Source organism: Artemia franciscana, chromosome 15, assembly GCF_032884065.1.
Source record: "Artemia franciscana chromosome 15, ASM3288406v1, whole genome shotgun sequence".
NCBI classification, from domain to species: Eukaryota; Metazoa; Arthropoda; class Branchiopoda; order Anostraca; family Artemiidae; genus Artemia; species Artemia franciscana.
In genome coordinates this window covers 9,856,024-9,874,135 of record NC_088877.1, presented here as the reverse complement: position 1 = coordinate 9,874,135, position 18,112 = coordinate 9,856,024, and the positions used below count along the sequence as shown (strand labels likewise).

The window sequence follows — 18,112 nt, the reverse complement described above, 5'->3', positions numbered from 1 at the left end:
TTACAATCTTTTTCGCATATGAATTTGGCCCTGTTATATTTTTTAGACTTCTTAGATTTTAGAAAGAAAACCTTTAATCGATTTTTAACTTTCTTCTTAAATCCAGAAGATTATTCTCTAAAAATAAAGGCTAACACCAAAAATGACAAACAAAAGATCTAGCATCGAATACTGAGCATTTTTTGTGTGTGTAAAAGCTAAATAGTCGTTTTTTCCTTTTTTTGCTTAATTTCCTAAAAATAGATAAATAAATAAAAATACTTAATTGAAAATAATAATTGATAAATAAAGATACAAAAAAGAATAAAAATAATAACAAATCCAGTCTCCATCATCTTCAATACTCAACTCCACCTCCCCTCCCCCAAAGCTACCGTTTTTTTCCCTAAAAATTCCTAAATTTCTTTTTCAGTATCTTTATTAGTTTTTACTTACTTTAGTTTTACTGTTTTTTTTATTAGTTTTAGTTTTATTATTAGTCTTTATTAGTTCCTACTATACTTCGTTTCGTCTCCCTTTGACGTTACCACATTTTTATTTCTTAACAGCCTTTTATAATTTCAATTTAAAAATCAAAACAGCAATGAATTTCCTTTTGGACTCTTCTCTGCTTCTTTATTGACATGTTCAAATTGGCCTCTGAAAGATCCACTTGATGGACCAGTAAATAAAATACAAAATTGAGCAATTGGGAAGGAAGTTTTAGATACAGTCATTTTTTTCTAATGTCAATGGAGTTAAATACAAGTTGACAATTTTAATAAGCTTAAACGACTGACATATCAAATTCAGCTTAAATTATTCTTAAAAAAAAACTAAACTGTATGAACTGAACTTTCAAGGTTATTGTATACTATGAAATTATATTGCTACTATATCCGTATAAAAGTTCACAAAAAAAAGCACTGGGATAGCTCAATTTGGACCGTATTTCATTATAAAAACACAAATTTGATTAATATGTTCATCACTAACTACACGGGTGTACTCTCCTGCTCAATAACTATTTTCACTTTTTTAACACTACCACGACTCGTTATGCTTGGCGAAGAGCCAGCAAATGCAGGGTTGGCTATTCCAAGTCCATTCTGTCGTGGTTTCTTTAAACTAGACCTTAAAGGTGATTTTGTTAGACTACCAACTGATGCACTTGACAACACTGAACCAGCAACACTATCAGAGTCTACAGAGCCATTTAGGCTGCTTTCTCCACTTGGTGTATTAGGACTCATGGAAACATAGGGCTTCGCACTTGAGTCTGTTACAGCTATATTAAGAGGAGGTAGCCCCTTCCCCTTCCGAGAACTTCTAATGGCCCCATTTTGTGCACGATGTGATCGGTTTAACGAATTTGAGCGAACATAGCCACTTCTTTGGCCAGGCCTCCCTGGGCCAGATGAGCCAGGATTTCTTCCCGCAAGTCGTCTGCCGTCTGACTCATCCCGAAAACTCGGATTTGATAATGTCATTGCATTGAGTCCATGAGGATCACGCTCATAATCTGTTGGGTCACCACCTTGCTGCCGAGAGAATATGAACTCGTATGCACTAGCAACAGTCAACAAAATTTCCAATACTATTACAATGACCTGAAAAAGAAAATATTATAAGTTTATCCTTATAATATCATAAGAAATATGTATATAATATTTAATGCGAAGATTTATTCTTTAGTTTGTCTTTTGCGTTGTTTTTTATACCAGGTCTGGAAAATCATTTGTAGCAAGTAGCATAAAAAGCCGCAAAAACCAGTAACAGATCAACTGGAAGAAATATATTATGCTCGGAAGGATATCGTAAATTCTTCAATCTTTAACCTTTTTTTTTACTTTTATGTTTTGAATAATTGGTGAACCGAAACGGCATCTACTACCTTGCAATTTTGCACATGTAAACTATTGTGAATTACTCATATTAGTAAATCTGGATATGATTATTACTTTTTATCGTTAGGGGAAACAGAATTATAATTAGTGCAATATCTTCGGTTTAGTTTTATGGTTTAATGGAAACCCAAGCAAACACCTACAACAAGAACATATATAAGCAAGCAACAATATAAGCAAGCAAGCACCTACAACAAGAACATATATAAGCAAGCAAATAATTATAAGCACGGGCATGCACGTTAATAAGCAGAGCTTCAAGCACGGCAAGTCAATATTCTGCATCCTCCTTCTTTTGTTGATAACATCAAAGGTTGAGCCTGGTGGGTGGCTTTGTAATTCGCCCAGAACGCGTGGTGCCGCGTGGCGGCTGTCTTGGTCGTTGGGTTAGGTGCGAAGGGGATCGTGAAGGAGACTCTGCAGTGACAGCATCTGCTAATGGTGTAGCAAATCTTTCGGTGGGTGTAGTTGTAGCACGAGGTGGCGTTGGGAAATTTGTGGGACTTGACGGGACGCTATGTGGATGTTCAATTCCTATTTGGGCTCGAGGAGATACGTGGGATTGATCTCCAGGTATACTGGGTTCCGGGGACGTTGCTTCAAACTGCAGCTCGGTGGACATACTTTGGTTTCTCTCTCTGATCTGTCGCCTGTTCCATCTGTAGACCTTTTCATTCTCTGTTTGAAGAATGTAGGATCGTGGCGCATATTCGTATTTTTCCAGTATCAGTGCTTTCTGCCACCTAGCATTGTGGTCGAGCTTCACCCACACAGTCTGATCCTTGAGCAGTGGTTTTAGGTCCCTTGAGTGTCTATTTTACGACTCCGTTTGTAGTTTCTGTTGTCTTTCTCTGGCTTGTTGGAAAGATGAGGGTGGGATGACCTTGGAATTTAAGTGTCTGGGAAGAACGGGTAAAACGGATCTGAGTTGTCGGCTCATCAGCAACTGTGCTGGTGAGGCTAGCCCATCGACTGGTGTGTTACGGTACTCCAACATGGCTAAGTACGGATCGGACTGGTGTTCTACGGCTTTGGACATGATCCTTTTTGCCGTCTGTACCGTTTTTTCGCTAAATCCATTTGACTGTGGATAGTTTGGGCTTGACGTTTTGTGGTCAATGCTTCATTTGTCAATAAAATCTCTGAATTCCTTCGATGAAAACTGAGTCCCGTTGTCTGACGTCAGTGTTTTCGGGATTCTGTGTCTGGCGAAGTGGGCTTTCAGTTTGGTGATCACTTGCTGTGATGTGCTAGTTGTTAGCTTATCAACTTCTATGAACCTGCTATAATAGTCAGCAGTGACTAAATACTGAACTCCCATGAATTCGAAAATATCCGTTCCAACATGTTCATATGGATGTGTGGGGATTTGAGATGTCATCATACTCTCTTTGACTTGGTTTTGTGCCATAGTACAACAAGTACTGCAGCTGCCAATCATGTTCTCAATATCTTTTGTAATGTTTGGCCAGAACACTACCATCCTGGCTCGTTCTTTGGTTTTGACCATTCCTAGATGGGAAGCATGTAGTTGGTTTAAAATGTCATTCTGGAGTGTTTCTGGGATTATGATTCTGTCGCCCTTCAGAATCACGCCATCCATGTATGTTAGTTCATCTCTGTGATTCCAAAGCTTGAGTATTGCAGTGTTGCATTCATGGCGATGATCGGGCCATCCCTCAGCGATGGTCTTGACCAGCACTTGTAGGTTTTGGTCAATCCTTGTTTGCTCTATGATTTGTTGGATCTTGTTGTCGCGAATTGGGACAGATCTGAGAAAGCTGAGTACTGCAAATTTGGAGTCATGCTGTGTGTCTGGATCTGTTTCGGGCAAGTGTAATCTGGAAAGGGCATCTGCAACCGGAATCTCGGAGCCTGGGCGATATATGACTTGTTTGTCATAGTTCTGAACTGCTATCATCATTCTTTGAAGTCGTGGTGGAGCCTTGGATATGGGCTTCTTAAGTATAGACTCAAGAGGCTTGTGGTCGGTGGTTACAGTGGTTGTTCTACCGTATATGTATTGGCGGAAGTGTTTGCAAGCGTATGTTATGGCTAGCATTTATTTCTCAATTTGCGAATACCGTTTTTCTGCTCCGCTGAGGGACCGGGATCCAAAGGCAACTGTTTTGTTGTCGACGACTAGTTGGGCCCCTAGCCCATGTTGAGAGGCGTCCACTATGACTTCTACATTTCTGCTCTTATGGTCAAAGTATGAGAGGTTTTTGTAGATTGAGGCTTGGATTTGCTTCCTTGCATTCTCATGCTGGGTTGTCCAGTTGTAAGTTTTGGATTTAGACAGTTCACAGAGAGGGTGGTTTAGAGTGGAGAGGTTTGGGATGTATCTTGCTAAATAATTGTACATGCCTAGGAGCACCTGTAGCTGTTCGTGTGATTCTGGTGCTGGCATGTTCGCAATTGCCTTTGTCTTCTCTGGATCTGCTTTGATCCCTTCAGTGGTCAGCAAGTGCCCGAAGTATGGAATGCTTAGAGCATTAAAAATACATTTATCTCGGTTGAACCTTACTCCCTTTTCTCTGGCTCGCTGTAATACCAGCCTCAACTTAGCATCATGATCTTCTGTATTTGCTGCTGTTCCAGCAATGTCATCTATTATGAGTCCAATGTCGAGTCCTTCGAAGACTTCCTCCATCTTCCGTTGGAACTCGTCCTGTGCTGATTTGACTCCAAATGGGTATCGCTTCCAGCGATATCTACCAAATGTAGTGCTAAAGGTGGTTAGGAGGGATGACTCCTCATCTAGTTCCATGGACCAGTATCCTTGTCTTGCGTCCAATTTAAAAAATGTATTAGATCCTGAACATTTTGCTGCTACATCATCAAACGATGGTATTGGGTGGTAAGGACGCTGCACCCATTTGTTTAGGTCGACAGGATCTAAACAAATCCTAAGAGATCCATTTGGTTCTTGGACGACTACGATTGAGTTTACCCATTCAGTTGGTGTAGTTGTCTTCTCAATGATGCCCATGACTTCAAGGCGATCAAGTTCTTCTTTGAGTTTTTCTTGTAGGGCGAATGGAACTCTTTTTGGTGGTTGTACTGTTGGTACAGCTCCTTCTTTCAAGTGGATTTAACACTTCCCCGGGAGTTTTCCTACACCTTCAAAAACATCTCCATATTCCTCCAGTATTCTGGCCGTTTCGGGTTTCATTGAGGTTGCAGGTTCGTTCTGTACATTCAGAATGAATTTGATCAATTTCATATTCTGACTTGTCTTTCTGCTAAGGATTGGCTTGCGATCAGTGTTGACCACATGAAACTGGTGAACCTGTTTCTCACCTACCTTGTAGCAGATGCATAACTCTACAAACCCCAAAACCTGTAATCTTTCTCCGGAGTAGCTTGTTAGAATGTCTTTTGTTGGTTGCAAACGAGGTTTAGGTACCATGCTATTATAGTCGCTGACAGGAAGAACATTTGCTTCAGCTCCTGTGTCTATTTTGAAGACTAAGTCTAGTTTCTGGTCAACAATTCTTATTACAGCATCTGGCCCATCTGCATGTTTCACGGGCATGCTGTTGACAGTGTCAATCATGAACTCACTTTCACTTGTTCCTGCTTCTTGTTGGGTTATTTCATTCACACCTTTGCTTTTACATACTTTGGTGAAGTGATTCAGTTTGTTGCATTTCGAACATGTTTTGCCCTTGGCTGGGCAGTTATGATTCTTGGTATAAGGTGCACCACAGAAATAGCATTCCTTGTTGTTGTACTGTTTCTTCAGGGCATCTATCTCTTGTTTCATCATGGGCACTGAAGTCTTATTAGCAGCTGTCATTTGCGCTTGGGTTTCCTGTACTGATTCGATGGCACGGCAAATCTCTATTGCTCTGGCAAGGGTTAATGTCCCTCCTTCACTTAGCAATTTCTCTCTAATCCTGTCACTCTTAACTCCAAAGACAAGACAATCTCTTATCAGGTAATCTCTGCTGGTACCAAAGTCACAGTCATTAGCAATTAACTTGAGGTCGGTCACATATTGTTCAATGTTTTCATTACCTTGGTCTCGCTTGTGGAAAGTAAATCTTGTCACTATGGGGTTTGATATGGGTTCAACATGGGCTCCGAATTTATTAAGGTATGTTTGAACCCTGTTTGTCTCGGCATCTGTTAAAGTCCATGTGCTGAAAATGTCTCTTCCTTTATCACCAACCCATATCAATAGATACGAACACTGGACAGCCTGGGATTTGCCTTCCAGTGGTCCGGAGAACATTAATTCACAGTGTTGTCTGAACCTTTTCCAGGCCGATTTTAGGTTCGTCGATGACCAGTCCAAGGACGGATGTGGTGTGCTGTCCATGTTTACTGTTTTACTTCTGACACCATGCAATATCTTCGGTTTAGTTTAATGGTTTAATGGAAACCCAAGCAAGCACCTACAACAAGAACATATATAAGCAAGCAAGCACCTACAACAAGAACATATATAAGCAAGCAAATAATTATAAGCATGGGCATGCACGTTAATAAGCAGAGCTTCAAGCACGGCAAGTCAATATTCTGCAATTAGGAAGGGGCCAAATCGTTTCAGAGTGTAAGAAGCAAGGTACAATTAATGGAAAGTTCTTTTTTTCGAAAAATGGTGTTGAAAAACAAAAAACTTAAATAAGGTTAATCACCTCCTCAATACGTTTAGTTACAATTGATGAAAAATTATGCCTACAGAAGTTAATCTACAAGGATTGTCCAGAAAGTAACTTTAGCTTGGCATTGCATTATGAATTTATTTTTCGTCATAATCCAAGATACAGCAGGGATAATTATCGCAACCATTACTATAACTACTAAATCTATTCAAAGCATCTTTCTTTACACCCTCTCGAGAAGATCCAATTCCTTTTAAATCCTTCTTTCCAGCCTCCATCCACCCCATTCTGGGACTATCTGCTTTTGTTTGGACCTAGGTAGTTGGCCAAAAAGAACGATCTTTGATAATGTGTCTGCTTTCATCCACAGAATGGGTCCTAGCCACCTCAATTTTTTTTTCATTATAGCCCTAGAAAGCGGGATAGAACCACATTTTTTTTTACAGCTTACTGTTTGAGATAGGGCCAGTCAGATGGGTACCAGAAAGAATCTGTAGGTAATTTCACTGGAAAACATATAACAAATCGTCCTCCGTCTTTCAGAGCGCCCAGGTTTCAGAACCATGCTTAACCACTGTCATCACTGTAGTTTCCAATATTCTAATCTTGGTTCGCTGACGTATCTTCCTATTCTTCCGAACTTTTTTCAATTTTGAAAAAACACCAAGGGCCTTGGCTATTCTACTTTTAACATCATCACTACATCCACCATCTTTACTAATATCACTACCTAGGTAAGTGAAGCTACCCAGTTGATAAACCTTCTCATTAGCCAGCATCACATCTTTACCATCACCTATTCCCAGTCTTAGCGACTTAGATTTCTTGACATTAATTTTCAAGTGTATCCTGAAATATCAAAACTCAAAATAATCATTCATTTTTGCTGACGTTCTCACCTATGGCACTCAAATCATCAGCACAACCTAAGTCTTAAAGTGTTTTGCTTTCCCATTTGATTCCATACTCTTCCATAGCCTTTGCCTTGTTCCTTAGGGTAAAGTTCATCAAAATGATTCATATAACTAGGGACAGAACGCAAACCTGCTTAATTCCTGTTTCAAAATGAAACCAGCTAGTAACCTCATTTCCTACCTTAACCCAAGCAATGTTGTTCTCGTACTTCTTCTCTTGCGTATAGATGGTCTTCTACCCAATACGCATCCACCAAAATACCCCTTCCTTGATTTCCTCTTAGAAATTATATATTCCTAATACGTAGCCCTTTTTGTATATAAAGATGAGTCTAACTACCAATTTTTCTTTTTAATTGAGTGGGGGAGGACATAGTATTGAAAAGATTGAGTGGCAGAGTACCTACCAAAACGCCAAGATGATAGGGTTCCCTCTACCCGTTATGCGAAATAAATAAAAAAAAGTCTCAGTTGGACACTTCACTTTTTCTTCTTCAGTTGGAAAACACTTCAGTTGGTTTTCTTCACTTAGGCTTGCTATCTTATTGAGAAAGTAAGGAACTTTCAGGACAACCCTTGCTATTTAATATCTTATACAGATACAGCAGATCTTATAAGATGGTAGGTCAGGTACGAAAATAACAGAGGTCAGAGTTAGTCCATTTTTACCGCTTTAACACTCGCTCATCAATCACCAATCAAGCATATACACAGGATTCTTTTTGAGGGGGAGGGCACAAATTTTAGGATTTTTGTGAATTAGTTTTCTTTCAATTTTCTAACTGAAATTTCTAATTTTCGAATGGTAAATAATAATAACCAAATAAGTTTTGAGAAATAGCCTAGATATAATAGTACACAGAAATGGAAGAAAAACTGAAAAGAAAGCATTAAACAACATAGAGATTGTTTATTTTTATTTTATTTAGTTTACAGTTGAATCACTTAAAGCAGGTACATATGGTCCCACCTTCCCACGTATATGTGGTCCAGTTATTGCCTACATTTAAGATAAGATACGATTCATGATGAAATACACATACAATAACACACAATAGCACACAATTTATTTTGTATGTTTCATATAATTTGTCAACTTTTTATGTTTTTTGAAGTTAAGCCTTCTCTTCGAAAAGAAAATCCTGCATGCGCTCCTGATAAGAAAGGGTGACACTGATTATGCAAGACCACAGGACAGTGGCGTAATTTGTTATGAAGCAGGAGGGGGGACTTCCCCCTGGACCACAGCCCCCCTCCCAGCTGAAATTTGGTTTCTTCAAAAATCTTGTCAGAACGTAGATAAGCCTTCATAATTCAAGCATCCACAGAAACAAGTCAGTTTTCTTTAGTGTATTTTTGCCTCCATATGGCTAATTTTCCGGATTTCCTGTAATTTTCACTTGAATTGAAAAATTTGGTTGTAACTCCCCCCCCCCCCAGGATTTTGATGAAATTATGCAAATGCCAGAGGACCGTTCTGGTGACTAAGGCGTCATTTCGTTGGGAAATTTCTGGTATTACATTCAATTCCTATACCGGAAAAAATCTTTGATAGCGGATTATAAACGTTCCCTAGATCAAAACAAGTCTTGCGTAAGCGGCATGGGGAATTTCTTGATGAAATATCTCGAAGAAAAAAGCATTGAAGAAAAAAAAGTATTGAAGAAAAAAATCTTGAAAAAAAATGTGTCGAAGCAAAAAAGAAAATATTTATAAGAATATAAAAACGTCTCGGGGAAAAAAATGTCTTGAGGAAAAACAAACGTCTCGAAGGAAAAAAATAGCTCGAAGAAAAATAACATGTGTGCGCGATACGTCATCCTTAGTTACAACCAGGAGCTCCCCACTTGATTTCCGGGCCCTGAAGAAATACTTCTCGAAGAAAACTTGAAGAGAAATGCCTTAAAGACCTCTTGAAATGTCTTGAAAGGTGTTGAAAAATGCCTTGCAGAATGGTTTGAAGAAATCCGCCTCAAAGAAATCTTGAAGATGACATTTCCATAAGTAAACAATATCCTATTACGTAACACCCACGTGTACATAATCAAAAATATCAGCTGGTTGCTGGGGACCTAAAACAGCTTGCTAGGGTGCGCAGCAGCTGAGGTACATCCCCCTCCACTGCTATAAGAGAATCTGGCAATATCCTGCTTAACAGTATCACTTTGCTTGAAAGTTACCGTCATTGCCAAATACATAACGGAATATATGAAAAGGCCTATGTAATATAAGCAGCCAGCAGCCTTTTCCGTGTCTTTTCAGTTGATATAACAATCAATTTGTTTGTAACTTAAGGTCGTTGAATTTCTTGAAATTCAACAAAAAATATAATTGGATCACGTCAGCTTAGTCACGTCTTTTGTACAAGCCTTTGTTGTAGTTCATATTGCATACTTGTTTCAAGTCACGTTTAAGTGGAAATACAAGAATACTGAAAAAAAAGACAAACCTTTCGGGTGGTGTTGCCACGGAGCTTTCTCAACTAAATAGAAAAGAAGCCAATTTTTTTAACCCTCCACCAAAATCTAAAACACAAAAGATTGCGTAGCTGTGTTGGCCTCATGGGTCTTGGTGCTCCAGTGAGTTGTTGGCAGTATATATATATATTTATATATATATATATATATATATATATATATATATATATATATATATATATATATATATATATATATATATATATATACTACCAACAAGTCACCGGAGCACCAAGACCCATGAGGCCAACACAGCTCCGCAATCTCCTCCTCCGTCCCAATCTACTCAAAGCCTCCCTCTTTACACCCTCCCAAGAAGTTCTCATTTCCTCTAAATCTTTCTTTATGGCATCCTCCCACCAAAAAAGAGGACGACCTGCTTCCGTTTAGCCCTAGACGGTTGGCCGAGAAGGACAATCTTCGGCAATCTGTCATCCTACATCCGCAGAGCGTGTCCTAGCCATCTCAACATTTCCATCATTATAGCCTTAAAAAACGAGATTGAATCATTCGACATTTTTCGTACAGCCTACTGTTTGAAATATGGTCAGTTATCCGGGTACCCGAAACAATCCGTCGGCAATTTCTCTGGAAAACATCAAGTAAATCTTAATCCACATTTTGGAGCGCCTCTGCTTCAGAGCCATATTTGACTACTGTCATCACTGTATCTTCAAATATTCTAATCTTGGTTTGCAGACTTATCTTTCTATTCTCTCCAAACTTTCTTTAACTGTTAAGAAACACCCTGAGCCTTGGCTATTCTACTTTTAATATCTTCACTGCTCCCACCTCTTTACTAATAATACTACTAAAGTAAGTGAAGATGCCCACCTGATTAATCTTTTTGTTATTCAACGTCACCTTTTCATCTTCACTTATTCCTAGCCTTAGTAACTAAGTATTCTTAACGTTAATTTTTAAACCTATATATAGATAGATATATATATATAGGGATAGAACACAACCCTGATTATATATATATATATATATATATATATATATATATATATATATATATATATATATATATATATATATATATATATATATATATATATATATAAGTCTTTTAGAAAGGCAGAGTTTAAGGTTTCCTAAAAGTATAAATTCTGGGGGGGGGGGGGAAATCAAAAAGTTGTATATTAGTATTGCTCGTGGCAACACAGCTATCAAGATAATATTACTTGCCTGTGAATAGAAAGCCCATGTAAATTCTACTAAATAACCATCTTGAGGTTGAATGGCGAATAACGCAGCTCCGGCAGCGGAAAGCAGGGCTGAAAAAGTAAAATGGCGTTCATTACGTAATTAGAAATGAATTGTTGAATAAATCATTCATGTTTCAATTTATTGATGAAAATGAGCGGTTAAATAAGCAAGAGCAATAACTTGTGATAATTATGAGGAAGAGCGAGTATTATGTGGCCAATAAAGTCCTCTTTCTCTTTTCAGTACCAATTTTAAGGGTCTCTGTCCTGCCACAAAAGTTAGGAACCAGGGAATCATTCAAGGGCGAACCATGGTGCAATGGTCACTCTGTAGTTTAAATTTATTGCAAAAAGACACTAACATTTTTTTTAAGAATAAGAATATTCTTTCTTACATTCCTATCATTTGCTTTCCAAAGAAACTTTACATATCTTGCCCCTCCGCCCGAAAAAAACTAGAGCGGTGTCACTGGGTAGAGAAATCTTGACACACTTAGCTTAGTTACATTCCTAAAATTAAGCACAAAAAAGTTCTAAAAAAAAATAAAGTTTTCATTAACGCAATCTCACTATGTGATGCTCAATTTCCTGAAAATCTTTAACAAAAATTCAAAGATTGTCAGTTTTTCCATTAGAAAATAATTTCATTTATGATTACAGAAAATTACATTAGCTATGGGGCAAACTTTTAATTATACAGAAGCTCAAGGTTCATCCTCCCTCAGATTTCCTTATCTTATCTTAGTTTTCTTTTACTCAGAGGGAGAGAGAGAAAGAAAGAAAGAAAGAAAGAAAGAAAGAAAGAAAGAAAGAGAGAGAGAGAGAGAGAGAGCAATCTTTTTGGAATACTTTCATTGGAAAAAACCCTTTTTTGGCATTTTCGATGAAAAAGTGAAGTACCGACAAGAAAATATACCCCCCTAAATTTTTGCAATGGCAGTAAGAGAGAAAAAGAGAGAGAGGGGGGAGAGATATACCAAATCTCAAAACAGCATTTCTAAGCATATCTATATATATAAAAATAAGTTGTTTGTTTGTGTGTCTGTCTGTCTGTCCACATATGACGTCTGAATTATTTCATCATATACCAATTCAAAAACGAATGAATTCAAGCCGAAGTAGCTGAGTTGGTGAAGCGTTATGTTCCAGGTTCTAGGTCCGAGAGGTTCCAGGCTCGAACATTGGCTTTAGCATTAATACAAAAGAAGAAAAAAAAATAAAAAAGGTAAAAACTACAAAAAAACTAAAATGAAAATACTAAAAAAACTAAAAAAGCTAAAAAACTAAAAAAAAAAAAAATGAAAAAAAGGTAAAAAACTAAAAAAGAAAAAAAAAGTAAAAACTACAAAAAAAAATTAAAAAGAAAAAAATAAAAACTAATAAAAAAACTAAAAAAACTAAAAACAGAAAAAGAAAAATAACTAAAAAAAGGAAACAAACTGAAAAATAAAGGAGAAAAAGAAAACTAAAACCGGGACACAGGGAATATAAATGACGACCGGGACACTCAAAGAAAAATTACAGACTGGGCACTGGGACACAAATAACGACCGGGAGATATAAATGACGACCGGGACACTCAAAGATAAATTACAGACCGGGACACCGGGACACAAATGACAACCGGGACACAGGGAATATAAATGACGACCGGGACGCTCAAAGAGAAATTACAGACTGGAACACAAATGACGACCGGGATACTGCGAATATAAATGACGATCGGGACAATTTTATGTTGCATGTTCAAGAGTCGGTAAACCCGACAATCTATTTATATGCACAGACAATGGGACATCGAAGAATGTTGTATATTCGCGAGTTTTACGTAGTTAAAACATATATATATATATATATATATATATATATATATATATATATATATATATATATATATATATATATATATATATATATATATATATACAATGGCGCGTAACTAATATGGCGCGTAACGACTTACGCGCGCTGGGGGGCTAGTAGCCCAACAGCTAGTAGCTTTCTAAAATTTGGAGGATCATTAAAGGGTCTGTTGCTTTAAGTTTTCTTAGAAAACAGAATTAAGGTTAGAAAATGCCGTTGGTTCAAAAGGCAGTATGTTAAACATAAACGTTTACTGGTTAGCGGAAAACCTAAGATTGACAATACAAACATGTCCCATAATATCTTTTGAAATGCCAAAGGTGAACAATTGGGCCACCCAACAACAAAAAAAAAAAAAATAAAATAATAACATAGGGCCAACGCAATATAAAATTAAAAATAAAATTCTTATTGATTCATATGCATAAACAAGGACATTACGTCTATTACAAAAATCTAAGTTTGTGCTCCATTTCCTTTCACCCCCTCTCTTCCTGAGCGTAGAGGCACAGGCATGTTGCACAGACATATGTTTACATGAAATTAAGTTTTACTGAGGAGCAGAAAAAAAGAAAACTTAGAGGGGGGAATTTATTCTCCAAAATCTAGGGGGAGGGGAGCGAATTCGTAATTTTTTCTAATGAAGATACCAAAAAAGACAAAATTTCAATAGACATACCCCCAAAAAGGCATTGTTAAAAATCTAGAGGAGTAACATATCTAAGGGATATACGCCCTCCCCCAATTGATGCCACTAGAGAAAACCCAAGGTTGACGATTAAAACATGTCACATAATATCTTCCAAAGTCTTGAAGACGAGCAATTAGACAAACCAACTAAAGATAATACTGTATAGCCATAATTATACTTCTCGCTTTGTGAAAATTTCAACCAAAATTGGTTTCATCCGGTTGTTCCAAGTCATTGATACGCTGTCAAGTGCGTAGTAGCGAAGTTGCTCCTAGCACACACTAAATATGAAAACAAGTTTTTTTCCATAAAAATAAGGAGTAACATTAAAATTCAAACGAGCAGATATCACTCTTTATGTGAGGGACTGCAATCCCCTGCTCTTTACGCTATCAGTGGTGTCAATTAAGGGGGTGGGTTTGTACCCCCTAGACTTTTAGCCGTCTCCTAGATTTCGAAAAGTACCTCATTTGGGGTATTTTCATTAAAAATATTTTTTTTGGTATTTTCACCGAAAAAGAAAAAATCCCCATAGATATTGAAAAATATATTTAACCCCCCCCCCCCCCAATTTAGTGAACTGATACTACTGTACGCTGTGTTGTAACTTGTACTTCATAGAAAACAATTCACATTTCACACATCTATTCCTTAGTAAAATGTTTCTAGAATACATATGCTCCTTCCTGTGCATTAGCTTTGTAATACTTGTAGCCTACAACGTTTTCAGTGAAACTGGAAACAACGCAATTTTAAGTTCAAATTATTAAAGAGTCATATAGGCAAATAAAACACTGGAAAATATCCATAGGATATTTAGTTGCATTCTAATTATCTTTAAGCAAAGGGAAGTTAAAACAGAGCGTAAATATTAGGGGATTGAGGGGTGGCACCCCTTCCCCCGAATATTGAGAAAAATTTAATGATTATTTCAACATTTATGCCCCTCCCTTTTACTTTCACTTGAAGAAACTTATTTTATTTATTTTTTGTCTGCTCTTCCTTTGATTATAAAGTGTTAAAGATAATTATCCTGTGAGAAGAAGAAAAAAAGACTGGACAATAATATAAGCTGCTTAAGGTTTAAACTTCCTGCACAAGTTGTTGATTTGTTATCTTTCTGTAGCCCTGCAGTATTAAACATGATAATCATTCTATATATCTTTATGCATCGAACCATCAGTTTGCAATTTTTGTCCCTGCCTTTGATTTTTTTGCGGCTATATTTTTATAGAAAATATTTTTATATAAAAATATGTCTACAGAAAATGCTTCTATTTTGAAAGAAATTTTTTTTATATAAAAATATTTTTACAGAAAAATATGCGGCTAGATGTTTTATAGACGGTATTTCTATAGAAAAATAGCGTGTTTCGTACCATTATTCAGAAATACCCTTTTTTATAGTTAATTGCAAAAAATGAAAAAAAAATTCTCCCTATATTTTCCAAAAAACACCCACCCTCCCAACATTTCATAAAATAACGCAACGGGCTGCCATCATCGTCGTCAATAACGAACTCTTAGTCAAAAATTGACCGTCAAATGAAGGTATACTTGTGGATAAATTGTCCTCTCCATATAGATATGAAAGACCTAAAGACAGCTGAAAAAGATTTGACGCATACTAACTCTAAAAGGTTAGTCGCCCATTGACAACGCTTACTGACGTGGGCCTTTTCGTTAATTAAATAAAAAAACAATTTTTTTCAACTTTTCAAAATTGGTTCTAAAAATACATTTTCTGAAGCTTCAGAAACCACTTTCTCGCAGTAAAATGCTCCCCCCATTAGTAGATGATGCGTAGTTCCATTTTACTGTACATGATTGAATGAAGTCTCCAGCAAATGAGGGTCTATGAAAATCGCTTATTTTGTGTGCACCACCTCGCCGTGTGGTAGGAAAGTGTAGACAGTTCTGCAAAAGTATATGTAGAGCAACTTTTGTGTAATGAGCGGATCCTGGCAGCTCAATATTGCGCCAGGACACAACGCTTAGTCCTCAAGAACCCGGAGGTTTGGTAAAAATGTCATTGAAAATTCTAAGCCAATTGACTATCTGAGAATTGTTGCTTGATAACACCTTAACCCCATTTAAGCTGACATTGTTGCCTTTCGGCGCAAAATGTAGCAAAGACGACACTTTGTTGTTGCATGATTTCTTTTCTTACTCAAAAAGAGGACTAGAATTTTAAATGTATATTTAAATACCTTTTATCTTTCTAGCTTATGGCGATTAGTTTTATTGGATTTTCGTTAGAGAAATGAATTATGCATTAAAAGATAATAATAAAATTAACACGCATCCATGACTCGTTTTCAGGAAAACGCAAAATTCCATATTTTAGCAGATAAACATCTTAAATCTCTGCAAAGCGGCTTATTGATTTCTATGGTATAATTTCCATAAGACTCGTACCCTTTTTCCTATACTATTCGGTTTCATCTGCTAACAAATTTTCATAAGGAAATTTAAATTCAGTAAATTAATTAATAATTAAAATTAATTAATTAAGTAAATTAATTAATTAAGTAAATTAATTAATTAAGTAAATTAATTAAATTGCTTCTTTAAAGTGAGTGCAAACATTTGAGTGTTTTGATGTGAGTCATTGATAAAAGGTGAATAACTTTTGAGAGATATACATTTATTAAGAAAAGAAAACAAACACTATTCGCCATTCGCCTGCCAAGAAAGGCAATAAGCTTGTAAGGGCAAGCGAGGTTATCACCCTCAGGTAATTAAAACCACGTTCATATTACGCTACTCAATACAAAAGAAATTCAATTGATGAAGGAAGAAAGGAAAAAAGAGAAAGAGGGAAAAGACAAGAAGAAGACAGAATAATAGAAAAAAATTAACAGCAAATAAATCAGGGAAATGCCTTGAATAGAATCTGGGGCGTCAAATGGTGACAGAGTAAAGCCGGCTAGGCACAAAAACTCTAAGCGCTAGAAATCAGAGGCACTCCTAACAAAAGAACTGCCAACCATTATTAGATGCAAAATAATTGTTCATATTATTGTAACAATAACAATCACAATGATAATTTTCACAGTTGAAAAAAGTTCGGCAGAATAGGAAGACAAGTCTGCGAACCGAAATGAGAATATTAGAAGCTACAGAGATTACAGTAGTCAAGTACGGCTCTGAAACATGGGCGCTTTGAAAGACGGAGGAGGATTTGCTAGGTCCAGAGGAATTGTCGACAGTTTCTTTTGATGACCCGTTTGACTGACTGTATTTCAAACCGAAAGCTGTGCGAAAAATCTGGTTCTATTCCACTTTTTAAGGCTATAATAAGAAAAATGCTGAGATGGTGTCCGAAATGTTGAGGGTGTCCGCAGAGGACACCCTCTGCGGATGAAGGATGACAGAATGCCAAAGATTGTCCTTTCCGGCCAACCATCCTGGGCCAAACGAAAAGCAGGTCGTCTCTGAATAATACAGATTGACGTCACAAGAAGGAATTTAATTGAAATTGGAGCCTTTCATGAGGGTGTGAAAAGGGAGGGTTTGAATAAAGTGGGATAAGGGAGGAGCGTGCGAAGCTGGGTTGGCCTCAGGCGGCTTTGTTTTGAAATGACTATTTAGTATTAGTAGCAGTATTTTATAATGCACATAACATAATATTAACATAACTGTTAATAATTTCTCATCACCTAAAAAAGAACAACATAAAAAAACGAACTTAAATAAACTCTCCTTTCTTTACAACTTCTTTAATATGCTGTGAGTAAGGGAGATTATGGTTAAACATATTCAAGCGTAATATCTAAATTTTAGATGTCAGGTTGGTTTTGTGGAGCTTTGTGCTGCACTGGCTATTAGTGGCAAAAATGTAGTTTTATAAAAAAAATTTCTTTCATTCAAAGCTTCTTCAGTAAGATCAGTCAAATTATAATTCCTATTTTCGTGAAACAGATATTTTCTATTTAAGAAACTAACTAGATGGCGTTTATTGTGTTAACAGTAATATGTCTTCTATTATTTGTTCAAATTCAAAAAGTTCAAAATATATATAACGTAGCCTAAATACAGATCTCAATCTAGTCTTTTGCGGAGTATAAGACCCAGAAAAGGTTTCAATGGTTTCCAGGAGTGGGGGGGGGGGTATTGGTAAAATGTTTTTTTCTTAATTTGCCCAATCCCTTTTCAGGTCTTGTATTTTTCGGCGCATATCTTGAGAATTCAAAAATCTTTGTAGCTGGGGTTGATTACTAAGACTGCCTTTGCTCTCGCCACAGTGAAGCTCCCAGTTTTAAGTTTGAAAGGCAGAGGTCTAGTTTTCCCAATTATCGCATAAAATAGATGGCAGTAAATTATGCACAAAATTGTATGAATTTATGCTAGTACAATCTGGTAACCTTTAATATTATAGATTAGGAAATGACTTTCTTTCCGTGCTACAATGCTAAGATCCCACCGAACCGGTGATGGGGCGTGGGGCTTCGAAT

General features: G+C 36.8%; 2 protein-coding genes across 2 annotated transcripts in view; one reads left to right on the top strand and one right to left on the bottom strand.

The window, feature by feature from the left end:
• LOC136036029 (general transcription factor 3C polypeptide 5-like) overlaps window positions 1-18,112 on the top strand; it is a 508,607-nt gene that overhangs the window by 146,114 nt on the left and 344,381 nt on the right. The window lies entirely within an intron of this gene.
• Window positions 703-18,112, bottom strand: part of LOC136036025 (uncharacterized) — a 65,273-nt gene continuing 47,863 nt past the window's right edge. Inside the window, exons 4-5 of the mRNA XM_065717951.1 lie at window positions 11,082-11,170; window positions 703-1,589 (exon numbers count right to left, since the gene is read on the bottom strand). Of these exons, the coding sequence (XP_065574023.1) occupies window positions 975-1,589; window positions 11,082-11,170 (704 nt within the window). The 3' untranslated portion in view covers window positions 703-974. The remainder of the gene's footprint in view (window positions 1,590-11,081; window positions 11,171-18,112) is intronic.